The 22618-nt window shown below is 37.0% G+C and overlaps 1 protein-coding gene across 1 annotated transcript in view; it reads left to right on the forward strand.

The window, feature by feature from the left end:
• Ccdc73 (coiled-coil domain containing 73) overlaps positions 1-22618 on the forward strand; it is a 104073-nt gene that overhangs the window by 17282 nt on the left and 64173 nt on the right. The window contains exons 3-6 of the mRNA XM_042691502.1: positions 6638-6709; positions 9149-9184; positions 11780-11854; positions 20426-20464. Of these exons, the coding sequence (XP_042547436.1) occupies positions 6638-6709; positions 9149-9184; positions 11780-11854; positions 20426-20464 (222 nt within the window). The remainder of the gene's footprint in view (positions 1-6637; positions 6710-9148; positions 9185-11779; positions 11855-20425; positions 20465-22618) is intronic.

Raw genomic sequence — 22618 nt, forward strand, 5'->3', positions numbered from 1 at the left:
CATCACCATTTCTAGGTTTTTCTGTTTATGTGGTACTGAGGATTTGAACCCAGGGCTTCATGCATGCTAGGCAATCACTCTACCACTAAGCCACATTCCCAGCCCTGATTTTTTTTCTCTTTAGCCACTTAAAAATGTAAAAAGCTTTTCTTCCTCCCTTTACTGGGATTTGAATTCTAGGCCTCCCACTCTCTCAACTTTTTTCACTCACAGCTAGCATTCCACTACTTGAGCCACACATCCACTCTGACATTGTGACTTCTTGCTGGTTAGTTGGAAATAAAGGCCTCTCAGATTTGTCTGCCCAGGGTGGCTTCAAACTGTGATTCTCAAGCCAGGCTCTGGTGGCTCATAGCTGTAATACTAAATATTCAGGAGGGTAAGATCTGAGGATTGCAGTTCAAATCTAGCCTGGACAGGAAAGTCTATAGACTGTTAATCTCCAATTAACTTCCAAAAAGCCAAAAGTGGAGCTTTGGCTTCAGTAATAGGGTGTTAGCCTTGAGCAAAAGAGCTCAGGTACAACACCCAGGACTTGAGTGCAAGCCCCAGGTCCTGCACAAAAAATCAAAACAAACCCTGTAAAGCTGGGTGCCAGTGGCATATGCCTATAATCCTAGCTACTCAGGAAGCTCAGATCTGTTTATCTCCAGCAAACTACTAAGAAAAAGCTGGAAGTGGGCTGGGAAGGTGGCCCAGTGGTAGAGCACTTGCCTTGCATGCCTGAGGCCCTTGGTTCGATTCCTCAGCACCACATAAGCAAAAAGAAAAAAGCCGGAAGTGGCACTGTGGCTCAAGTGGTAGAGTGCTAGCCTTGAGCTGAAGAGCTGAGGGACAGCGCCCAGGCCCAGAGTTCAGGCCCCACGACCGGACCCAAAAAAAAAAACAAAAACAAAAAACAAAGAAAAAGCTGGAAGTGCCTCAAGTGGTATAGTGTTAGCTTTGAGCACAAAGAGGCTCAGGAACAGCTCCCAGGCCCTGAATTCAAACCTCAGGCATGGCAAAAGCAAACAAAACAAAACACCCCCCTGCAATTTTCAGAACTCAGTCTCTTGAAGAGCTATCATTACAAATATGAGCTACCAGTGCCACAATGTAAATATAATTTTTTTCTCACATGTTGTATAAAAGGAAGTAATTGACTAGACTTGGCCTGTCGGTCATAATTATTGAACTCTAACCTAGATCTTATTCTGTGTGTCTTTGGTAGAGGCTATCTTAGTAGATAGCTGTCTTCCAGACCCATAATTCCAGTGTAGAATCTTTTTTTCAGAATCTTTTTTTCCTTAGTACTCTAGTTTTAAAGCTATTGGTGGAATGGCAGTCCACTGACAAGGGTGAGGAATGTTACAAGGCCAGTGAAACAATTTGGTACAAAGTGTTACATATAGGAAAAGCTTCTCATTGGCTGGTAGCTGCCTGTACTGATAATATTGTATGACTTGTAATGATATTATAAATATCCTTGGCAGAAAAAAACCAACTTCCTCATCCCTGAAGGAGATGTGAACCCAGGGATCTATGCCCTGGAGTTTAGTTATTGCACCCGATAGAAATGTTAAAACATGGTTTCAAGGTGTTTTGTTTTATTTCTGGCTTCATTTATAGAAGACATCATCACTGAATTTTAGATCATGAAGAGAAAGTGAGCTTATGTTTATTGATAACATTCTTAAGAAAATTTCATTAATCCCTTCAATATTTTACCAGGTTTGTTTAAAGTAAGCAGATGGTTCAGATCAGGGGAAAGTAGCCAGTTTTATAGAGCAACCTCTAACAAGATTAATATGCTGAAAATCATAGACCTCATAGTCTCAGGAAGGATTCTAAGATCAAGGATAAAAGAATGTACCATTGTACTTTTCCATTTTTATATAGGGGCAATGAATTTCTAAATAAATGACAAGGCTTTTCAAATTTATTTAATAACAGTCTCAGTGCCTTTCACTGGCGAAAACCTCAGGGGTATGATCACACAAAGAAAATTGTTGTTGTTTTTTTTTATGCTCAGAATGGTAGTTCTTTGGCAAGAAATGTCAGTCCATTCTAGAAAGAAGTAAGGAATGATAATATCACGTCCCAGACCCAGTACAGGGGCTAATTTTAGAAAATCTGTTAGGCATCCTGAAGTTCGAATTTGCAAGGATAACAGTTTCATTAGGTTGGGTCTGATGACAGATGAAATACCTAACAGGAACATCATTAGCAATCTTAGTAAAAGTTTCCATCAGTGCTTGTTTAGTGCAGTTTTCAATCTATCCTTTGTCTGATAGGTAGTTGCAATTAAATTTTTTGTGAAGTTCTGTTGAGGTCCTCTGGTGCCACCAAGTGTCTGTCCAGCAAGTGTCCTGAAAGAGTTTATGTCTTATAATTTACTAATCATGCTTTCTTCATATGCTGGAGCTAATTGTAGGTATTTCAAAATAACCCTTTCTAATCTTTGCAAAGATTTGACTTTTTGGTTTTCATGGGGTCAAAACCTTATATCATGAAGAATGCTAAGACATTTCCTTTAGATTTTACCATTTTTTAGTGTAGATTTATGATAATCACCTCAGGATTAGTGTACTGAAAATTATTGATCATTTGAAATTGGGATTCCTACTGAGGTCAGAAATCCTTACTATTTTTACAGTATGCTGAAATCATGAACACCTCCAAAGGCATACTGCTCTGAAAATTAGCTCTTACCTGTGGACAACTGGCAAACTTTGCCTAGGTGTGTAAGTTCTGTATCTTGGCTGATTTTAGTTCTGGTAAGGAGTGATAATATAGAGGTTAGTTGAGACTTTTTCAGAGTATCCTATCTGATATTTTTCCCTTTGAGTTTCAATAAATGACCTGTTAACTAACAAGATTATACCTATACTTAATTTAGGGAGAACATTTACTAAGTTTATATCATAGTCATTGCTTAGAGACAATATTGTCATGATTTTCCTCTATTGAATAATAGAACAGCAAGCTTTAAAAAATTTTCTCTGTCAGTGATATTTATTAGATATAGAGATCAAAGATACATATTGTATAAGAAGTTGCTGTTCATTGAAGTATTTCTTGAAAAATTGTCAAACACTGTATACTTTCTCTTACTACTTTACTGTAGTTTATCTTTTTTATTGACCTAATTTTGTTGGGTGATAGTGGTTCATGCCTGCAATCCTAGATACTCTGGAGGGGGAGATCTGAGGATCATAGTTCAAGCCAACCTGGGCAGGAAAATCTGTGAGACTCTTATCTCCAGGAAACTACTAAAAACAGTATCACCACCACCACCACCACCACCACAACCACCAGGAACAACAACAAAAAGCACCATTAGTGAAGCTGTGGCTTAAGTAGGAGAGTCCTAGCCTTGAGTAAAAAGAGGCTCAAGGACAAAAGTCCAGGGCTGAGTTCAATTTCTAGGACACACACACACACAAATTCAAAACGTTGAACTTTCCATTCAGATTCTTTCATATATATAAAATGAATAAAAATGTCCATACATATATAAAATAAATGACGTGAAATAGGCATGGGGGCACCCCCTTAATGCTAGCACTTAAGAGGCTGAGATAGGGCTGGGAATGTGATTTAGTGGTAGAGTGCTTGTCTAGCATGCATGAAGCCCTGGGATCGATTCCTCAGTATCTGTGTAGAAAAAGCTAGAGTGCTAGCCTTGAGCAAAAGAAGCTCAGGACAGTGCCCAGGCCCTGAGTTCAAGGACTGGAACATACACATAAAAAAAGAGACTGAGGCAACTAAATGGCAATAAAAAAGATTTAAACATTTAATTTTCACTTTCATGTACATATATGCATGCATATCTTTTAAGTTAATGGCTATAGGATCATAAATGAGAATATTGTATTTTTCACTTGAAAATCCAGGGCTAACGTTCACAGACTACAGAAGAAGGTAAATGAGGATTATTACAGATGACCATTATCAGTAGGTCATGAACTGTGAAAGTTTGTTTGTTTGTTTGTTTATTTATCCAGTCCTGGGATTTGACCTCAGGGCATGGGCACTATCCCCAGCTTCTTTTGCTCAAGGCTAGTACCTTAGCACTTGAGCCACAGTACCACTTCAGCCTTTTCTGTGTAGGTGGTGCTGATGAATTGAAGCCAGTGCTTCATGCATGTGAGGCAAGCACTATACCACAAAGCTATATTCCCAGCTGAAAGTTTCTTTTAATATTTACAGAAATTTCTCTGAAAGTTTGAGAATAAAAATCAGGTATATAATTTCCTTCCCGAGTAATGTAATTGATTATTCACTTGATTTTTCTCCTTTATTTTTGTTTTATCTAGAACAGAAAAATTATTTTCCAGTGTTTTTTTACTGCTTATAATAATCTTTATCAGGAGACTTTCTTCTTTGCTTGAAAGAGCATTCGTTTTTTTTTTTTTTTGGGTCCGGTCGTGGGGCCTGAACTCTGGGTCTGGGCACTGTCCCTCAGCTCTTCAGCTCAAGGCTAGCGTTCTACCACTTGAGTCTGGGCACTGTCCCTCAGCTCTTTAGCTCAAGGCTAGCGCTCTACCACTTGAGTCACAGAGCCACTTCGACTTTTTCTGCATATGTGATGCTGATGAATTGAACCCAGGGCCTCATGCATGCGAGGCAAGCACTCTACCACTGAGCCACCATTTCTTTTTTTTTTTTTTTTTGGGTCCGGTCGTGGGGACTGAACTCTGGGCCTGGGCACTGTCCCTCAGCTCTTCAGCTCAAGGCTAGCACTCTACCACTTGAGCCACAGTGCCACTTCTGGCTTTTTTCTTTTTGCTTATGTGGTGCTGAGGAATCGAACCCAGGGCCTCAGGCATGCAAGGCAAGCACTCTACCACTGAGTCACCTTCCCAGCCCCTGAGCCACCATTTCTTAGGTGGTTGATTTTCCAAACCATTTTGGGATCTCCTCATCAAATTTTCCATTTTCCATTCTTTGTTGTTTGTGCTTATTCCATCTTAAAATAGTAACCAGTTGGTACATATCTGGAAGTAGGCAGTACTATTTTTAAAAATTAGGTATGGGATTTACATTATTTTTAACTTCAGAAAAACAAAATATATGAGGTTAAAAATGTAATCATGATATACTACATGGCTCAATACTGAATAATTAATCATAATAATTTAAATACTATCAATTTTAGGAGCAGTTGTGTTACAACTGTTGGAAGAAGAGGAGAAAATGTGGGGTAATGACTGTATAGGAAAATTAAACTTCCAGCGTAATAGGAGTTCAGTAGATGTAAACTTTAAAATGGTTAAATCAATGTATCATTTAGAAACATTGAGAAAAATAATAAAAGTTTGAAAGTAATTTCCATTTTTAGACCTAGGATGATGAGAATTGAATTGATAAAAATCATTAGTAAAAACACAAGAAAAATTAAAAATTTTCTTAGATCTAAAGACATATATGACTTGCATCTAAAAAGGAGGAAAAGAAATGGAATTACATGGGCATTAAAAATACCTGGAGGAACACCAAGACAAGATGCCTATGTCCTTCTGATCATATAAATTAATATTTATTGAAATGAACTCCAGAAAATGGAAAGAAGAGGTTTTTTTTCTTTGTTGTCAATTTTTTTTTTTTTTTTTTGGTCTTGTTTGGTCACCCCTCTGCCTTTGGGAGAGTAAGGGAAGCACAGAAATGGAGAGAAGAAAGGTGAACAACAGTGGTATTCACTAGCCACTGTTGAAATGAACTATGTAACTTGTGGGTAGGACAGGACAAAAACTGGGAGAGAATGAGGGAAGGGATGACATTGTTGAAAAAGAAATGTACTCTCTACCTGATTTATGTAGCTGTAACTTTCTATTTATTTTTTGGTCATGGGGTTTGAACTCAGGGCCTGGGTGCTGTTCCTGAACTTTTGTGTTCAAGGCTAGCACTCTACCACTTTGAGCCACAGTGCTGCTTCTTGTTTTCTTGGGGTTAATTGAAGCAAGAGTCTCACTGACTTTACTGTCCATACTGGCTTCAAACTGTGATCCTCAGATCTCAGCCTTCCAAGTAGCTATCATTACAAGTGTATGAGACCAGTGCCCAGCTTTTTTCCCCCCCATCACCTTTATAATAACAAAAAAACATGGAAAAGTATGTAGTGGTACCTTCAGATTTGTAGAAATGTATTTCAATGAATTAAAATCATATATTAATGTTTGTGCTTGGATAATAATACTGGTTTGTCTAGAAATCCTAAGACCTGCATCTACTTTTAAACTATACTTGTAGTTTGGATAAAAGGTATTTCCTTAAAAAATGCTTTGGAGCCAGTTATATCTAGAGTCTAAAGAAAATTAAAAAGTGTAAAACTATTTGTCATTTTTAATATTAGGTGGTACTGTTAATGTTGTTGTTGTTATTACTATTATGCTGAACTCAGGGCCTAATGCATGTTAGATAGGAACTCTACCAATTAATCATGCCCCAAACCTAAAAAAACTTAATGTGTTTTATCATGAAGATGGTCATGAAAACAAATATTATATAATGATTCAATTACAAAAAACCAATTCGACTTAAAATTACATTTCAAGAGCATAAAATGTGTTTTAATTTTATTTAACTTGTGAATCCAGTCAAGTTTTAAACTGATAAAATAGGAACTTGGTTTAAATTTTCCTTATTTTTACAATAGGAAACTCTTGTAAATGAAAAGGAAGCATTAGTAAAGCAACACAAAGAAGCAATGGAAGGTTTGAAAAAACAGGTAAAAAAATAGATATTATAAGATTATAATTCTTTTCCCATGAACATTACAACTTGCTGTGCCTAGTGTTCACAGAAGACAAAAAGAAAAGAGGTTTTATGGAAAGTAAAAAAATGAATAAATATTTTGAATAATTAGTGATTACAAAGAATGTAAAGGCAATTTGGAAAACTTTTTAAAGCAGGTTGGAAAATTTTTCTTGGAGATAGAGGACGTGTTTTCATTTGTTCTAATGTGTGCTTTTTCTCTTTTTTTTTTTGGTTAAAGTATTCTAGGATCTTAACTTTTTCACATTGCACCTTAATTAAAGTTAGTCATAATACTTTCGAAGAGCTAAGATGCAGTTAGAGAGCTGGGCACTGGTGGCTCACACCTGTAATCCTAGCTATTCAGGAAGCTGAGATCTGAGGATTGGGGTTCAAAGCCAGCCTGGACAGGAGAGTCCCGTGAGATTCTTTTTTTCTGGGGAGGTCCGGTCGTGGGGGCTGAACTCTGGGCCTGGGCACTGTCCCTCAGCTCTTCAGCCCAAAGCTAGTGCTCTACAACTTGAGCCACAGCGCCACTTCCGGCTTTTTTTCTTTTTGCTTATGTGGTGCTGGGGAATTGAATCCAGAGCCTTAGGCATGCAAGGCAAGCGCTCTACCACTGAGCCACCTTCCCAGCCCTCCTGTGAGATTCTTATCTTCAATTAATCACTCAAAAACCAGAAGTGGCACTATAGCTCCATGTGCTAGAGTGCTGGCCTTGAGCAAAGGAGATCAGGGACAGCTCCCAGGCCCCATCAAGCCCCACAAGCAAAAAAAAAAAAAAAAAAAGATAGGGGGTTGTAAAGGTTAAGAAGGGATAATTATCATAGGCTAACCCATCAGTAAATAAGAAAGACCAGTAGAAAATAGAGAAAGAGGGGCTGGGAAAGTAGCTCAGCAGTAGCATGCTTGCCTCACATGTATGAGGCTCTGGGTTCAATTCCTCAGCACCACATAAACAGAAAAGGCTGGAAGTGGTACTTTGGCTCAAGTGATAAAGCACTAGTCTTGAGCTGAAGAGCTCAGGGACAGAGCCCAGGCCTGGAGTTCAAGCCCCAGGACTGACCAAAAAAAAAAAAAAAGACTTTAAAGAAACAAATCAACTATTCAGGCAGTTAATTTGAATTCCATAGCCCTTCACTGTTCCAAATAGAGTAAGAAAATGCATTGATGTAAATATCCTCTGAGATTTTTTTTCCTTATATCTAATTCGGCATCCTTAGTTTTCTTTTTCTTTTTGTTTTCATCTCTATTTAAGTGTGTGTTTAGAAAAGAAATGCATCCAAAGAAATAAACCTATATATTTTACATCACTTGTGGGTTAAGACTACTGATCATTTACATCTTAGAATGAATTTGTTTAAATAAATGACAGACTTTCTTCCTTTAATCTGAAATAGGCCTAAACTAGGCTTAGGAGAGTTTTAATTGAAAGGCAAAGAAAGCCCAAGTATAGTATAGTGTTCTCTAGAGAGAACAAGTCATCTCTGCCATCAGAAGAGACTTTGGGTAAGATAAGAATACTTAGATACTTGAAAGTTAGCAGAGGGTTCTTTTTGTTTTATAGTATTGGAGATCAAACTCAGGGTCTTACACTTGCTAGATCAGTACTCTACCACTGAATTTGGTTAAACAAAGAATTTTTTTTTTCAATATTATTCAAAAAATTTTCTTTTCTTTTTTATTTTTTTATTGTGAAAATACTGTACAGAGGGGTTACAATTACGTGGGCAAGGTAATGAGTACATTTCTTATCAAGCATTGTAGCCTCCTCCTTTGTTTCCCCTTCTCATCCCTTCCCAGCCTCCCCCCCCCCCCCCCCCCAATAAACAAAGAATTTTTTAATGTAAGTAAATAGTTTAGAAAAGGAGAGAGGGAATTTCCAAAGAAACCTTTATTCCTTGACAATCTTACTAAAATAACTTATGCTTATTAGAATATTATTTTTTTGTGGCATGTATACTTCAGTTTCTCTGTTTTAAAATGTCATTACTTTGGAAAGGTCATTATTTTACTATCACGTGTTAAAAATTCCAGAACATATTTTCTAACGTTTAAATACAAATTATATTGATTTCATAAGCTACACTTTCTAAAAATGATACATGATATTATTTAGGAGATTATTTAGGAGGAGATGGCAAAATATTCTGACATTTAAGAAAATTTCTGGAAGAGAAAACTAAACTTTGAGAGATTATTTTTGTCTGAATGTGATTCAGTTGTTTATTTACTTTAACAATGGGCTTTTCTCCTTTTATATCATTAGTTATTTTCTAAATGTGGAAGTAGCATGTTCACTTTATATTAAAGCTAAAGAACATAGAGATGTAAAATATTTTATAGTCTTATTAACTAATATAATTTACTATAACAGCTTATTAATTTTTATTTTAATTTTAAAAACTATTAGTTTCAAATGAAGATGTATGCTTTGGAAGAAGATAAGGTATGTATTCATTAAAAATTAAACTATAAATGAATGTAATTATAATTTTTTATTATACTAGGAGTGTCAATAATTAATGGAGAATGTTGATTGCTTAAAAAAAGTGTTTTTTTTTTTTGTTTTGGTGCTAGCCTTGGGGCCTGAATTCTGGGCCTGAACACTGTCCCTAAGCTTTTTTTTTTTTGGGTCCGGTCATGGGCCTGAACTCTGGGCCTGGGCACTGTCCCTCAGCTCTTCAGCTCAAGGCTAGCGCTCTACCACTTGAGCCACAGTGCCACTTCCGGCTTTTTTTTTCCTCCTTATGTGGTGCTGAGGAATTGAACCTAGGGCTTCATGCATGCAAGGCAAGTGCTCTACCACTGAGCCACATTCCCAGCCCTTTTTTTTTTTTTTTTCCATTGGTAATAAGGCTTGAACTCTGAACCCGGGAGTTGTCCCTCAGCTCTTCAGCTCAAGGCTAGGGCTCTACCAGTTGAGCTACCGTGCCACTTCTGGTTTTCTAGTTGTTTATTGGAGACAAGAGTCTTACGGATTTTCCTACCTGGGCTGGCTTTGAACGGTGATCCTCAGATCTCAGCCTCCTGAGTAGCTAGGATTACAGATGTGAGCCACCAATGCTCGGGTCCCTAAGCTTTTTTGCTCAGGGCTAGTGCTCTACCAATTCAGCCACAGATCTATTTCTGGCAGTTTATTAGCTAATAGGAGATAAAGGTCTCAGAGATTTCCTGTATGTGGGGGCTGGCTTCAAACTGTGAGGATCAGCTCTTAGCCTCCCGAGTAGCTAGTATACGTGTGAGCCTGATTTTAAGCTGATTGCTTAAAATCTTATGAACAGATATTCATGTTACTTTACCCTTTTCAATTTATAATTGAGAATACTTAGGCCTAACAAGGTTAAAAGACATAGCCAGATGTGGTGGCATATGCCAGTTCAAGACCTGCCTGGGTTGTAGAATAAGTTCAAGGGCAGCCTCAGCTACACAGTATGACTTTGTTTCAAATAAACAAAATCAAAAAAGAAAAAACCCATATAAACAACTTCCCCAAGTCCAAAGATTTGACAGAGTAAAGTTGGGAATAAAATACAGAAAATGGTTACTCTTGAAATTAATGTTCTTTGTATTCGGCTACAATGTTTACATTCACTGTGAGATTTTTACAATATTCACTTATAGTTATTTTTAGCAAAAGGCCTTTTAGGAAGAAATCTCCCCCATTCTTACATTCATCATGCAAATATATACCTTATTAATCAGGAGGCTCTTTAGCAACAGGTTTCACATTCAAAAGTACAACCAAATTCTGTTTCAGAATATTAGGAAAGAAATGTTACATCTGTACAGGATATGTATAGATGTTTTTCTTGTCACTTTGTAATATGAGTGACTTGAGCCTCCTCATATTTTATTCATGGAAGTTTTAGAACTAATTAATTACAGATTTTGGGAGAAGAGGGTATATTCCAGATTTAAGAATGTAAAACAATAGCTATCTAGAAATTCTCTTAGGAAAGCTCTGCTGATAAAAATGATTAATTTTTTAAAATTAAAATGTATTTATTTTTGCCAGACCTGGGGTTTGAACTTGGGGCCTGTGTGCCGTCTCTGAGCTCCTTTTTGCTCAAGGCTAGCACTGTACCACTTGAGCCATAGTGCCACTTCTGGCTTTTTCTGTTTGTGTGGTACTGAGGAATTGAACCCAGGGCTTCATGCATGCTAGGCAAGCACTCTACCACTAAGCCACATTCCCAGCTTAATATTTCATTAAGCTGGACACTGGTGGCTTATGCCTATGATCCTAGTTACTGAAGAGGCTGAAATCTCAGGATCACAGTTTGAAGCCAATCTTGGTAGGAAAGTCTGTGAGACTCATCTCCAGTTAACCACCAAAAAGCCAGAAGTAGAACTGTGGCTCAAGTGTAGAGCACTAACTTTGGGTGGAGTGATGTGTACCTGTTATCCCAGCTACAGGGCAAACAAAATGGCTGAAAACAGTGGCATGGTCTCTTATCTCCAGTGATATGGGTAAGCAGCAGTAGGAGGATCACAGCCTAGGCATAAATGAGATCCTGCCTTGAAAATAACAAAGGCAAGCCTAGCACTGGTGGCTCATGCCTGTAATCCTAGCTACTCAGGAGGCTGAGATCTGAGGATCGAGGTTCAAAGCCAGCCGGGGCAGGAAAGTCCGTGAGACTCTTATCTCCAATAACCACTAGAAAACCGGAAGTGGTGCTGTGGCTCAAGCGGTAGAATGCTCGCCTTGAGCAGAAGAGCTGAGGGACAGTGCCCAAGCCCAGAGTTCAAGCCCCATGACCAACCAAAAAAAAAATAACAAAGGCAAAAGGGGCTGGAGGAGTGGCTTACGTGGTAGAGTACCAGCCTAACAAGTGAAAGATCTTGAATTCAGTACCTAGTACCATAAAAAAAAAGATACTTCATATTATGAAATCTGTAATATACAAAGGCCTAATGCTATGTTTCAATAGGCATGTAATTTACTCTGCAGATACAGATTTTGTTTTTTTTGAGCTCTTATATTTTCCCTTTTCTAATATTTATCTTATAAATGTAATTGAAATAAAATTTTTACTTAAAGGGACAATACCAACTTGCTACAGAAATAAAAGAAAAAGAAATAGAAGGATTGAAGAAAACATTAAAAACACTACAGGTAAAGTAACTATTATTTAAGAAGAATTTTGCTATTTTAGCATTGTGTAAGTAAAACACCACTACAAGCTAGCAAAGCAAAGCTGACAACATTCATATTATATAATTTAATACTCTTCCTGAGAGCTTTAAGTTTCAAATTAGGATTTTTTTTTTTTTTGGTCTGTCATGGGGCTTGAACTCTAGGCCTGGGCGCTGTCCCTCAGCTATTCAGCTCAAGGCTAGCACTCTACCACTTGAGCTACACTGCCACTTCCAGTTTTCTGAGTGGTTTGTTGGAGATAACAGTCTCACAGACTTTTCTGCCTGGGCTGGCTTTGAACCACCATCCTCAGATCTCAGACTCCTGAGTAGCTAGGATTACAGGGGTGAGCCACTGGCGCCTAGCTAGGATTTTATTTTATCATCATTTATTTAAAAAATATTCCATGTCATCATTGTTAAATAATACTTGACTATTTTATATATGAAGAAAATAAGTAAAGTCTATATATTATAACTTATTTGTCCCTAAAAATTAAGATAACATAGCATTGATGGAATCCTTAAGTATGTATTAAGTATTGTGTGCAAATATAGGTTATGAATGCATCACCTTTGCCTTTAAATTGTTCACAGTATTGTAGAAAATACAGAAGTCAGTTAATGATGATAATTCACTCAGTATGCATTTATTTAATGTCTGCTATGTGCCAAATTCTTTTCTTAACACCGAGGATACAGCAATGAGTAAAGAGAAAAACTTCTGTCCTTATATATCTTACGAAACATAAAATGAAGTAAAAACAGAATGATTATTGGGGAAAAAACGTAGTCTCATGGCTTCAAATATATATATATATATGTATATATATATGTATATTTACACACACACATACGCACACATAATTAATTTCTTATATTCACCTTACAGGAGCAACATTTTACTCTTGTAAGTGATTATAGACACTTTGATATTCTTCATACTTCATGATATTGTTGTCTTCATATTATCTCCCTGTACAACTCATCAGAAATGTTAGAATTTTTACTTTCAACAATTAAATATAATTTTCAATAATCAAGAGGAAAAGAATAAACTATTAACCTAGACTTTTCATTCTTCCTTCCTGATTTCAAGTTTCCATCTGTTACTATTCCTTTCCTGTCTGGAGAAATTGTTTCAGCAATTCTTTTTATGCTAGGTTTACTGGTGGTTGATTTTCTTTATCTAAGTATGTTTTTACTTTACCTTTATTCATGTAGAATGTTTTCTCTGGATATAAAATTCTTTAAGAAGACTAGAAAAAGTACTAAATCTTTGAGGACAAAATAGTCATTTTACATGAAATAAGCTTCTACAAAGAACTAGCTAGAATGAATAAGTGAGTTAGGCAGTGTCACAATATACAAGGTCAATATATAAAAACAAATTTTATATTTATTACAAAAGACACTCAGAGCCAGGCGCCAGTGGCTCATACCTGTAATCCTAGCAAATGAGGCTGAGATCTGAGGATCACAATTTGAAGCCAGCCCAGAAAGGAAAGTCTATGAGACTCTTATCTCCAATAAACTATCAAAAAGAAAAAGAAAATAAAAAAGCTGGAAGTGAAGCTGTGATTCAAGTGGCCTTGAGCAAAAGAGCTCAGGGACAGTGCTTAGGCCCTGAGTTCAAACCCTAGAACAGACAAAAAAAAAAAAAAGACATTCAGAAGTTGAAATACAACTATGATATAGTTTATGACAGCACAAAAATTAGGAAATAGTTTGGGAAAATTACCAATGTGTAATACTTATAGACTAAAATTGTAATACACTGTTCAGAGAAATTATTGGAATTCTAAATAAATTATGAGACATAATGTGCTTATTGACATTATGAGCCAATATTTTTATATATTATTACTTCTTTTTAAAATTTTTACTAGCGGGCTGGGAAGGTGGCTCAGTGGTAGAGCGCTTGCCTTGCAAGCCTGAGGCCCTGGGTTCGATTCCTCAGCACCATATAAGCAAAAAGAAAAAAGCCGGAAGTGACACTGTGGCTCAAGTGGTAGAGTGCTAGCCTTGAGCTGAAGAGCTGAGGGACAGTGCCCAGGCCCAGAGTTCAGGCCCCACCACCGGACCCAAAAAAAAAAAAAATTTACTAGCATAAATTAATTATATAAAGGGGCCTTATTGTGATATGTGAGCATGCATATAATGTATTTTGATTAAATTCACTGCATCTATATTACTTTCTTAGCGCCCCTTCACTTCCTTTTCTGTGGGTTTTTGGTAGGTTTTACTATACTACATATATATATATATATATATATATGTATATGTATATGCATATGCATATGCGTATGTGTATGTATATGTATATGCGTTTGTTTTGTTTTTATGCTGGGGCTTGAACTCAGTGCCTGGACACTGTTCCTGAGCTGTTTTTCTCAAGGCCAGTGCTCTGACACTTGAGCCATAGCTCCACTTCTGGCATCTTGGTGGTTAATTGGAGATAAGAGTTTTACGAACTTTCCTGCCTAGGCTAGCTTCCTAGTGTAATTCTCATATCTCACCCTTCTGAGTAGCTAGAATTACAGTGTGAGCCACTGATGCCCAGGTGTATTACTTTTTAATACACTCCATTATCCTCTACCTTTCCTTTACCTACTGGTCTCTTCCCCTTCAAAATATACCTCTTGTATAATAATGTCATGTTATTACATTTTAAGGTCTAGACTCTACATATGAGTGAAAATATGTGATATTAGACTCAATCTCCAAAATAATCAACAAAAGCTGGGCTTCAGTGGTAGAGCACCAGCTTATGAAATGCAAGGCCTTGAGTTCAAACTCCACTACAAGCTCCCCATGCCAACTCCCCAAAACAAGGGCTTGAGGACAAGATAGATATATTAGAACAGTCAAATAAAAGGAAAAGAAATACAAATGGAACATGCAATACCACTGGTACAGTATTAAAAGACCAAATTTACAAATCAGGAGCATGGATGAAGGAGGAAGTACAAGCTAAAGTGGAAGCTAAATGAAATAGCAACAAAATCTCTTATATCTTAAGTAAGAAACAGCCATTCAGGTATAGAAAACCTTGAAGATATTTAACAGAAAGGAACATTTGAAGACATGTGTAGTTAATCCTCAGGTACTTGTAGGGAAGACAGAACTACCAGGCCCTTCACTTACAGAGTGTTGGGTGTTATTTTAATTTCTCAGCTTGCCTACATCAAAAACCCTTTCTCTTTAAAACCACCCTCTTATGACCTTTTATTTCTCAGATACTGTCACTGGACTTCCTGAGCTCCACTGTTCTTTGTGTCCATAGTTCAGTCTTACACCCTGCTTGGCTGTTGACCTTGTAACATCTGGCAGCTCCTAGAACCTGAGTTCTCTACCAGCCAAAGGCTCAAGAGTTTAGTTGCTAAAATGAACCTTAGGCAGTGAAATTGTGCTCATAATTAAGTAGGCAGTGCTAGTAACTACTATTTCTTTTGCTTCCCAGGCTCCCATTAATTTTTCAGCTCATCCATGTCTAGCTCTTTTCCTTCTCCATGAACCTCTTTTTGTCTCCCTCCCAGACCCTGTGTTGTTGGGATGTCTCAAGACAACCATAACTTAGGGTTGTCCTTGTTTTTAGATCCCCTGAGTACCTCAACCTTGAACAGGAGATCCTTTCTCAAGATAGTTCCTTGCCCCTACTCTTGAGATATGGAGACTGAAAGAGTGTCTTCTCTAATGTCAGTCTCTTATGCTGAAGAAGTCAGTGTCCCACCTATCCCTACCCACAATAAGGTTTAAGACTTGGGGAAGGGATTCCTCGGCACCACATAAGCAGAAAAAGCTGGAAGTGGCACTCAAGTGGTAGAGTGCTAGCCTTGAGCTGAAGAGCTGAGGGACAGCACCCTGGCCCAGAATTCAGACCCCACTACAAAAAAAAAAAAAAGGGCTGGGAAGGTGGCTCAGTGGTAGAGTGCTTGCCTTGCATGCATGAGGCCCTGGGTTCGATTCCTTAGCATCACATAAGCAGAAAAAAAGCCGGAAGTGGTGCTGTGGCTCAAGTGGTAGAGCGCTAGCCCTGAGCTGAAGAGCTGAGGGACAGCGCCCAGGCCCAGAGTTCAGGCACCATGACTGGCAAAAAAAAAAAAAAAGACTTGGGGAAGGTATAGGCTTATCTGCGGTTAGGTCTACCATCTGTCACAGAAACCATTTAGCTTACAGTACATTGGAGGTTTCAGCTTTCTTTCCCTTCCAGGGAGTTGAGGCTGGACAGCTAACTGCTCCTGATTTACCCAGTCACCTTTCTGTTTCATCATACTGTTTGTTTCTTTGTGGTTCTCAGTATGATTCCTCTCATTTTCTCTTTCTTTTTTCTCTTCTGAATGCAACCTCTTCTTGGTAACCCAGATTCTTTCTCAATGGAGAAACCTTTGACTTTGCCATCGGTTTATACTCTCTTTATAAAAATACACATTTTTTTTTGGTGCCAGTCCTGGAACTTGAACAGAGCCTGGATGCTGTCCCTAAGCTTCTTTTGCTCAAGGTTAGCACTCTATCACTTGAGCCACAGCTCTGTTTCTGGCTTTTTTGATAGTTTAGTGGAGATAAAATTTCACAGACTTTCCTGCCCAGGCTAGCTTTGAACTGCAATTCTCAGATCTCATCCTCCTGAGTAGCTAGGATTACAGGCTTGACCCAATGAGGCTTGGCTCACTACTTTTTATTAGTTAGTGGAACAGGGTGTTCCTTTTTTCCCCAGTCTTAGGACTTCAATTCAGGGCCTGGGCACTGTCCCTGAGCCTCTCTATGCTCAAGGATAGTGCTCTACCAACTGAGTCACAGCGTCACTTCCGACTTTTTCTGACTAGTTTATTGGAGAGAAGAGTCTCATGAACTTTTCTGCTTGGCTGACTTTAAGCCACATCCTCAGATTTCAGCCTCTTGAGTATCTAGGATTACAGATATGAGCCACTGACACCTAGCTCAAGGGTGTTTTTCATTTTAACATGCCCATTTATGGATGTCATGCATCTTTACATTAAAATAAAAGTTATCATAATCACCTTGTATATTACCTGATCTTTTTCTGGAAAAAAATTTCTTCATCTTAAAAGTGTTCCTGTTGAGGCTGGAAAGGTGGCTCAGAGGTAAAGTGCTTGCCTTGCATGCATGAGGCCCTGGGTTTGATTCCTCAGCACCATATAAACAGAAAAAAACCTGGAAGTGTCACTGTGGCTCAGTGGTAGAGCGCTAGCCTTGAGCTGGAAAGCTGAGGGACAGTACCCAGGCCCAGAGTTCAGCCCCTATGACAGACAAAAAAGAAAGTGTTCCTGTTAGTAGAAGTGGTATGTACAAGACAAGATCTGGGCATTATTATACATCTGCATTGGGTTGTCACTGATCTCAGATCTTCTGAATATTGGAAAGGAATATATATATATATATATAGATATGTATATATATAAATATATACATCTATATGTATATATACACTTGTAATATCTTTATTTTTATTTGTATGTATTTTGATTTTGTTTTTTGTTTTTTTTGGGGGGTCTGGTCGTGGGGTCTGAACTCTGGGCCTGGGCACTGTCCCTCAGTTCTTCAGCTCAAGGCTAGCACTCTACCACTTGAGCCACAGTGCCACTTCCGGCTTTTTTCTTTTTGCTTATGTGGTGCTGACGAATCAAACCTAGGGCTTCATGCCTGCAAGGCAAACGATCTACCACTGAGCCACCTTCCCAGCCCTGTATGTATTTTGAAAACCACTAATTCATGCCATGTCCAATTCTAGTCTCAAATCATAAACATCATTTTAGTTTAGTCTTTCTTGAATTGATACCTTTCTTTCCATTTTAGTGAAAAATCTTTTATTGCTTATATATTCACCTAGTTGTAAAATCACCATGTATGTCATTCTTTGACCAACACACTGTCCATCCTAACTGTAATTATGATTTCTTCCTATAATTATGTAATTATAATACGTTTAGTTGGGTTGCACTTTTACAGGGTCATCCTCCTCAGCCTCCTCAATTTTTTTCCTTTCTTTTTGAGGATTGAACCCTAGGCCTCATATGTGCTACTGAATCATATTTCTGGCTCCATCCTGACTCTCCACAATGAACTGTCCTTCTCTCCTGTAGGGAATCCTCTTCTACTCACCCAGGCTGATATAGTCTCTTCTAGAATGATCCAGTCATAACTCTTTTTTTCACTTCTTCATAGACCCCTACTTTGTTCGGCCTGAACTGGACTGAATTGGCCAGGAAAAGAAAAGGATTAAATGCTTTTGAACAATGTATTTTGGGCCTATTTTTCCAATTTTCATAACCCTGAAAATAGGAAAATAGTTTCCTTAAATAAGTATGCTATTTAGCCAATTAAAAATTTTCTGTAACATAATAACTATAGTAGCTAGATGCCTAGCCACTGGCGCCTATCATAACTATAGAATTTATGTATCATATTTGTAATTGCCTTTTATAGTTACTTCACTAATTAGTATCAGCTTTCTATACTACATAGCCGTCTATGTCTGGTGCTGTTAATCAATTATTATGTGATATTTTTGAGTTAAAAAGCAAACATTAAGTGTACTATCTAGCTAGTCATAGTGACCCATTTCTTTAATTCAAGCTAGTCCAGTGGCAGAGATTGAGAGGATTTCATCTAGGCCACCCCTCCAAAAAAAATTGTTGAGAACCCATCTCAACCAATAAGCTAGGTTCGGAGAATCACGTCTGTGATCCCAGTTACTTGGGAGACCATAGGTAACACGATTTTAGTCCAAGGCCTTCCTAGGGCAAAGACAAAAGATCCTATCCAAAAAATAACTAAAGTAAAATAAAGTAGTAGGAGTGTGGCTTACATGGTAGTGTGGGCTTAGGAAGTTCAAACTCCATAACTGCATGTGTGTGTGTGTGTGTATAATCATCCATAAAAAAGATTGTATGTCAATGTAATTATATTACTTTCAAACTTAAGCTACAACTGGGCAGTGCTTTAGAAATGTTAATAAAATTTAGCTGTGGATTTAGTAAACATAAAATGCAAAAGTGATATGGTTTGAACAGTGCCTTCAAAAAGTTTTGAAAGTTACTCCTTCCTTTTTTGTGTGTGTTCAGATCTTTGGGCTTGAACTCAGGGCCTAGGTTCTGTTCTTGAGCCCCACCCTCACCTCCTGCCCAATGCTAGTGCTTGACTACTTAAGCCATAGTTTCACCTTTGGCTTTTTGGTGGTTAATTGGAGAAAAGAATCTCATTGACTTTCCTTTCCAGGCTGGCTTTGAATCACAATCCTCAGATCTCAGCCTCCTGAGCAGCTAGGATTACAGGTGTGAGCCACTGGTGCTCCACATTCCTGGCTCTTCTTCTTCTTCTTCTTCTTGCCAGTCCTGGGGATTGAACTCAGGGCTTGGGCACTGTCCCTAGGATTCTTTTGCTCAAGGATAGCACTCTACCACTTGAGCTACAGTGCTACTTCTGGCTTTTTCTGTGTATGTGGTACTGAGGAATTGAACTCAGGTCTTCATGCATGCAAGGCAAGCACTCTACTACTAAGCCACATTCCCAGGCCCCTGCCACTTTTTAAAAGCATAAATACAAAGAAGAATTGAAAGTACTAAAGTATTAATGATTTATCTTTGGATTGTGAGATGATTTATTTATAATAACTTTCATTCCTATCCTTATCTGTTCCTTCAAATTTTCTTCAGTGAAGAGCTAATATGAGACAGGAAATTCTCTTAGTCTGTTTTCTCTATCCCACTTTTTAATTTTTGTCTTAGTATTTATCACTCTGACATATATTATTTATATTGTGCTTATGTTACTTAGTCTACCACCACTCCTGCTGGGAAAAATTCTTCAGAAGGACAGTGACTTGTTTTGTACATTGCTGTATCCCAAGAGCCTAGGAAAAATGTCTAGTATATATAGTAGGTGCTATAAATACACATTAAGCAAATTAGTGAATATATTGTTTTTGTTACAAAGAAAATTTTATTGTAAATAAGCTTTTGAAAAAAGTAAAAATTTCATGTTTGAAGAGGAGTGCACACAAATGGAAGGAGAAAGGGTGAGTAAATGCAGTCATATTCAATGTACATTATGTAAAAACTGAACTATATAACTTGAGCATAAGGGGAAAAATGGGGAAGAATAATGGAAAGAGTGATCTTGTCCAAGATGCATTGTACTCATAATCTGACTTATGGAATTGACACCTTTCTACAACTACTTAATTAAAAAAATTAAAACATCTAAAATTGTGCATTGAAAACAAATATGCATAGAAAACAAATATCAAGTATCATACAATTTTAAACTCCAAAGGAGTTTGTAATAATGACTTTTTTTTTGTCAGTCGTGGGATCTGAACGCTGGGCCTGGGTGCTGTCCCTCAGTATTTAAGCTCAAGGCTAGCACTCTACCACTTGAACCACAGTGCCACTTCTGGCTTTTTCTGCTTATGTGGCTCTGAGGAATGGAACCCAGGGCCTCATGCATGCAAGACAAGCATTCTACCACTGAGCCATCCTTCCAGCCCAATAATGACTTTTAATGAGCTTTTCTTTCTTCATATTTCAAGGTTTCTGAATATTCTTTACAGAAGAAAGTGAGTGAAATGGTAAGGAAATTACTATATATATATATAAATTACCCACTTGGCTAAGTATACATAAGATCTATTGAAATATTGTGATTTTAAATCTGACATTGGTTTCAAAAACAATAACATAAATAGTTTAAACTGGATATTGCTATATCATCTAAAGGCCTACCATAATTTCAAGTACAGTATAGTTTAGGTGAATTATTTCACAAATTTATTTGTAGTTTTCATAATCTTACATATTGCAAAATGAGTTCTAAAATCTAATGATTTTTCTAGGTATTTATGTATAAATATAGTTATTATAGACTGAAAAAATATATAGTGGAATTTCATGGTATTTATTCTATAGAGTTCTACACTTAGGATATGGTATTTATTATTTATTGTTCAACAAGTATTTATTTCTTATTTTATATATAAATTAATATTTCTGCTTTTTACAGTATAACATTTTATAGAATATTTTCTTTAATAGTCTCCTTTTGTAACCCTTTTTGATTTAGAAAGATTTTTTCTGTGATTTTGATTGAACAAAATTCTTCTATATCCACTTAAATCTTCAGAAGGCTTCTTGTATGGGTTTGTGCTATGCAGTCTTCATTCTCTGGAGTAACACAAGTAAAATTAATTTTTGAGCATGCCATATTATACATATATATATAGTAAGAAATAACAGAACACTCCTATGGCATAGATATTTTGCTTCTTTGAATTGTTTTGGTGCATCAAAAAATAAAAGAGTTCATAGAAGATTGCTGTTAAGCTTGATTGAATAAAAGATGTGAAAATTCTGTTGCTGTTCAACTGGAAAGAGTAAAGATAATATTGTCAGACTATTTTAAACTGCAATTTTAATTAAGAAGCTGAAAAACTAGATTCCAGTTTAGCTTTAAGTACTGTGACATTTGTACAGAAAGTCATCTTCAACGCTACAATGGTTTTACACAAAATATAGTGAAATTGAATAATATGCCCTTTGACCTGGGAGATAGGACTACAAGTTAAAGATCAACACCAACATAAAATGTCTTTTATTTTATTCTAGCTTAAAATTTCATTAAACAGATATTATAACCTTAAAAAACATGGGAATGCAGTACACTTATCCTAGTGTTTGGTTACTTTCCAAGTTTTTTTGTTACTATGAATCTTAGCTTAAATGCTATTTGAGTTATAGTTATAATTTTTCTGGCAGTTCAAAGCATTTATATTACTGTCATTTATATTACTGTTCATTAAAATAATTTTGTGTATTGATCAGTGTTTTATATATCCTCTGACAGAATACTTATATTTTTATTCAAAAGTTACAAATATTCTTTCATTCTAAATAGTCTTGTATATTTTTGTCTTAGGTTGTAATTCTTATCTCATTATTATTTTATTATATAAATTATATCATCTTTTCATTATTTAAATTTAATCTTAGTTTATTCTAAGTGGTATATCATCCTTTTATAATATTTGTCTTTATGGGCAAGACAGGAAATAAGTTAGCAACTATAGTAATGTAAAGGTGGGACCTCATTTTGAACTCAGGGCTTCATACCTGTAGGCAGACTGTCTGTTACTTGATACACTTGATAATAGTCTCACTCTTTGCTCTGGCTGACCTGGACCAAGATCTTCCTAGTTACTCTTCTTACACTAGTCTGACAAGTATGCACAGCTACACTTAGATTTTTTTCAGTTGAGATGAGATCTTTCAAACTTTTTGCCTAAGCAAACCTCAACAGCAAGCCCCCTGATCTTAGCCTCCCAGGTAGTTAGAATGACGGGCATGAGCCACCACACCCAGCAAGAAACTTTTAAAAGAAGTCCATGATAGGCTGGTTATAGAGGCTCATGTTTGTAATCTTATATAACTTGGAAGATGGAGATCAGGAGGATCACAGTTCAAGTTCAGCTCAAGCAAATAATTGGTTAGATTCCTTTTCAACAAATAAACTAGGCGTTTGGTGTGCATGTGATCCTATCTACATTGGAGGCTATAAGTAGGAGGACCATAGTTTGAAGCTGGCCTTGAGCAAAAATTTGAGACCCTAATTGAAAAGTAACTAAGGCAAAAATGGGGCTTGGCAGGGTCGAGTGGTAGAGTGATTGCTTAAAAAGACCTGAGTTCAAACCCAGACTCTACTACTGAAAAAAAAATCCATCGTCTCATTT

The sequence above is a fragment of the Dipodomys spectabilis genome, unplaced genomic scaffold, assembly GCF_019054845.1.
Source record: "Dipodomys spectabilis isolate Male_0828 unplaced genomic scaffold, ASM1905484v1 ptg000145l, whole genome shotgun sequence".
In the NCBI taxonomy this organism is placed as follows: Eukaryota; Metazoa; Chordata; class Mammalia; order Rodentia; family Heteromyidae; genus Dipodomys; species Dipodomys spectabilis.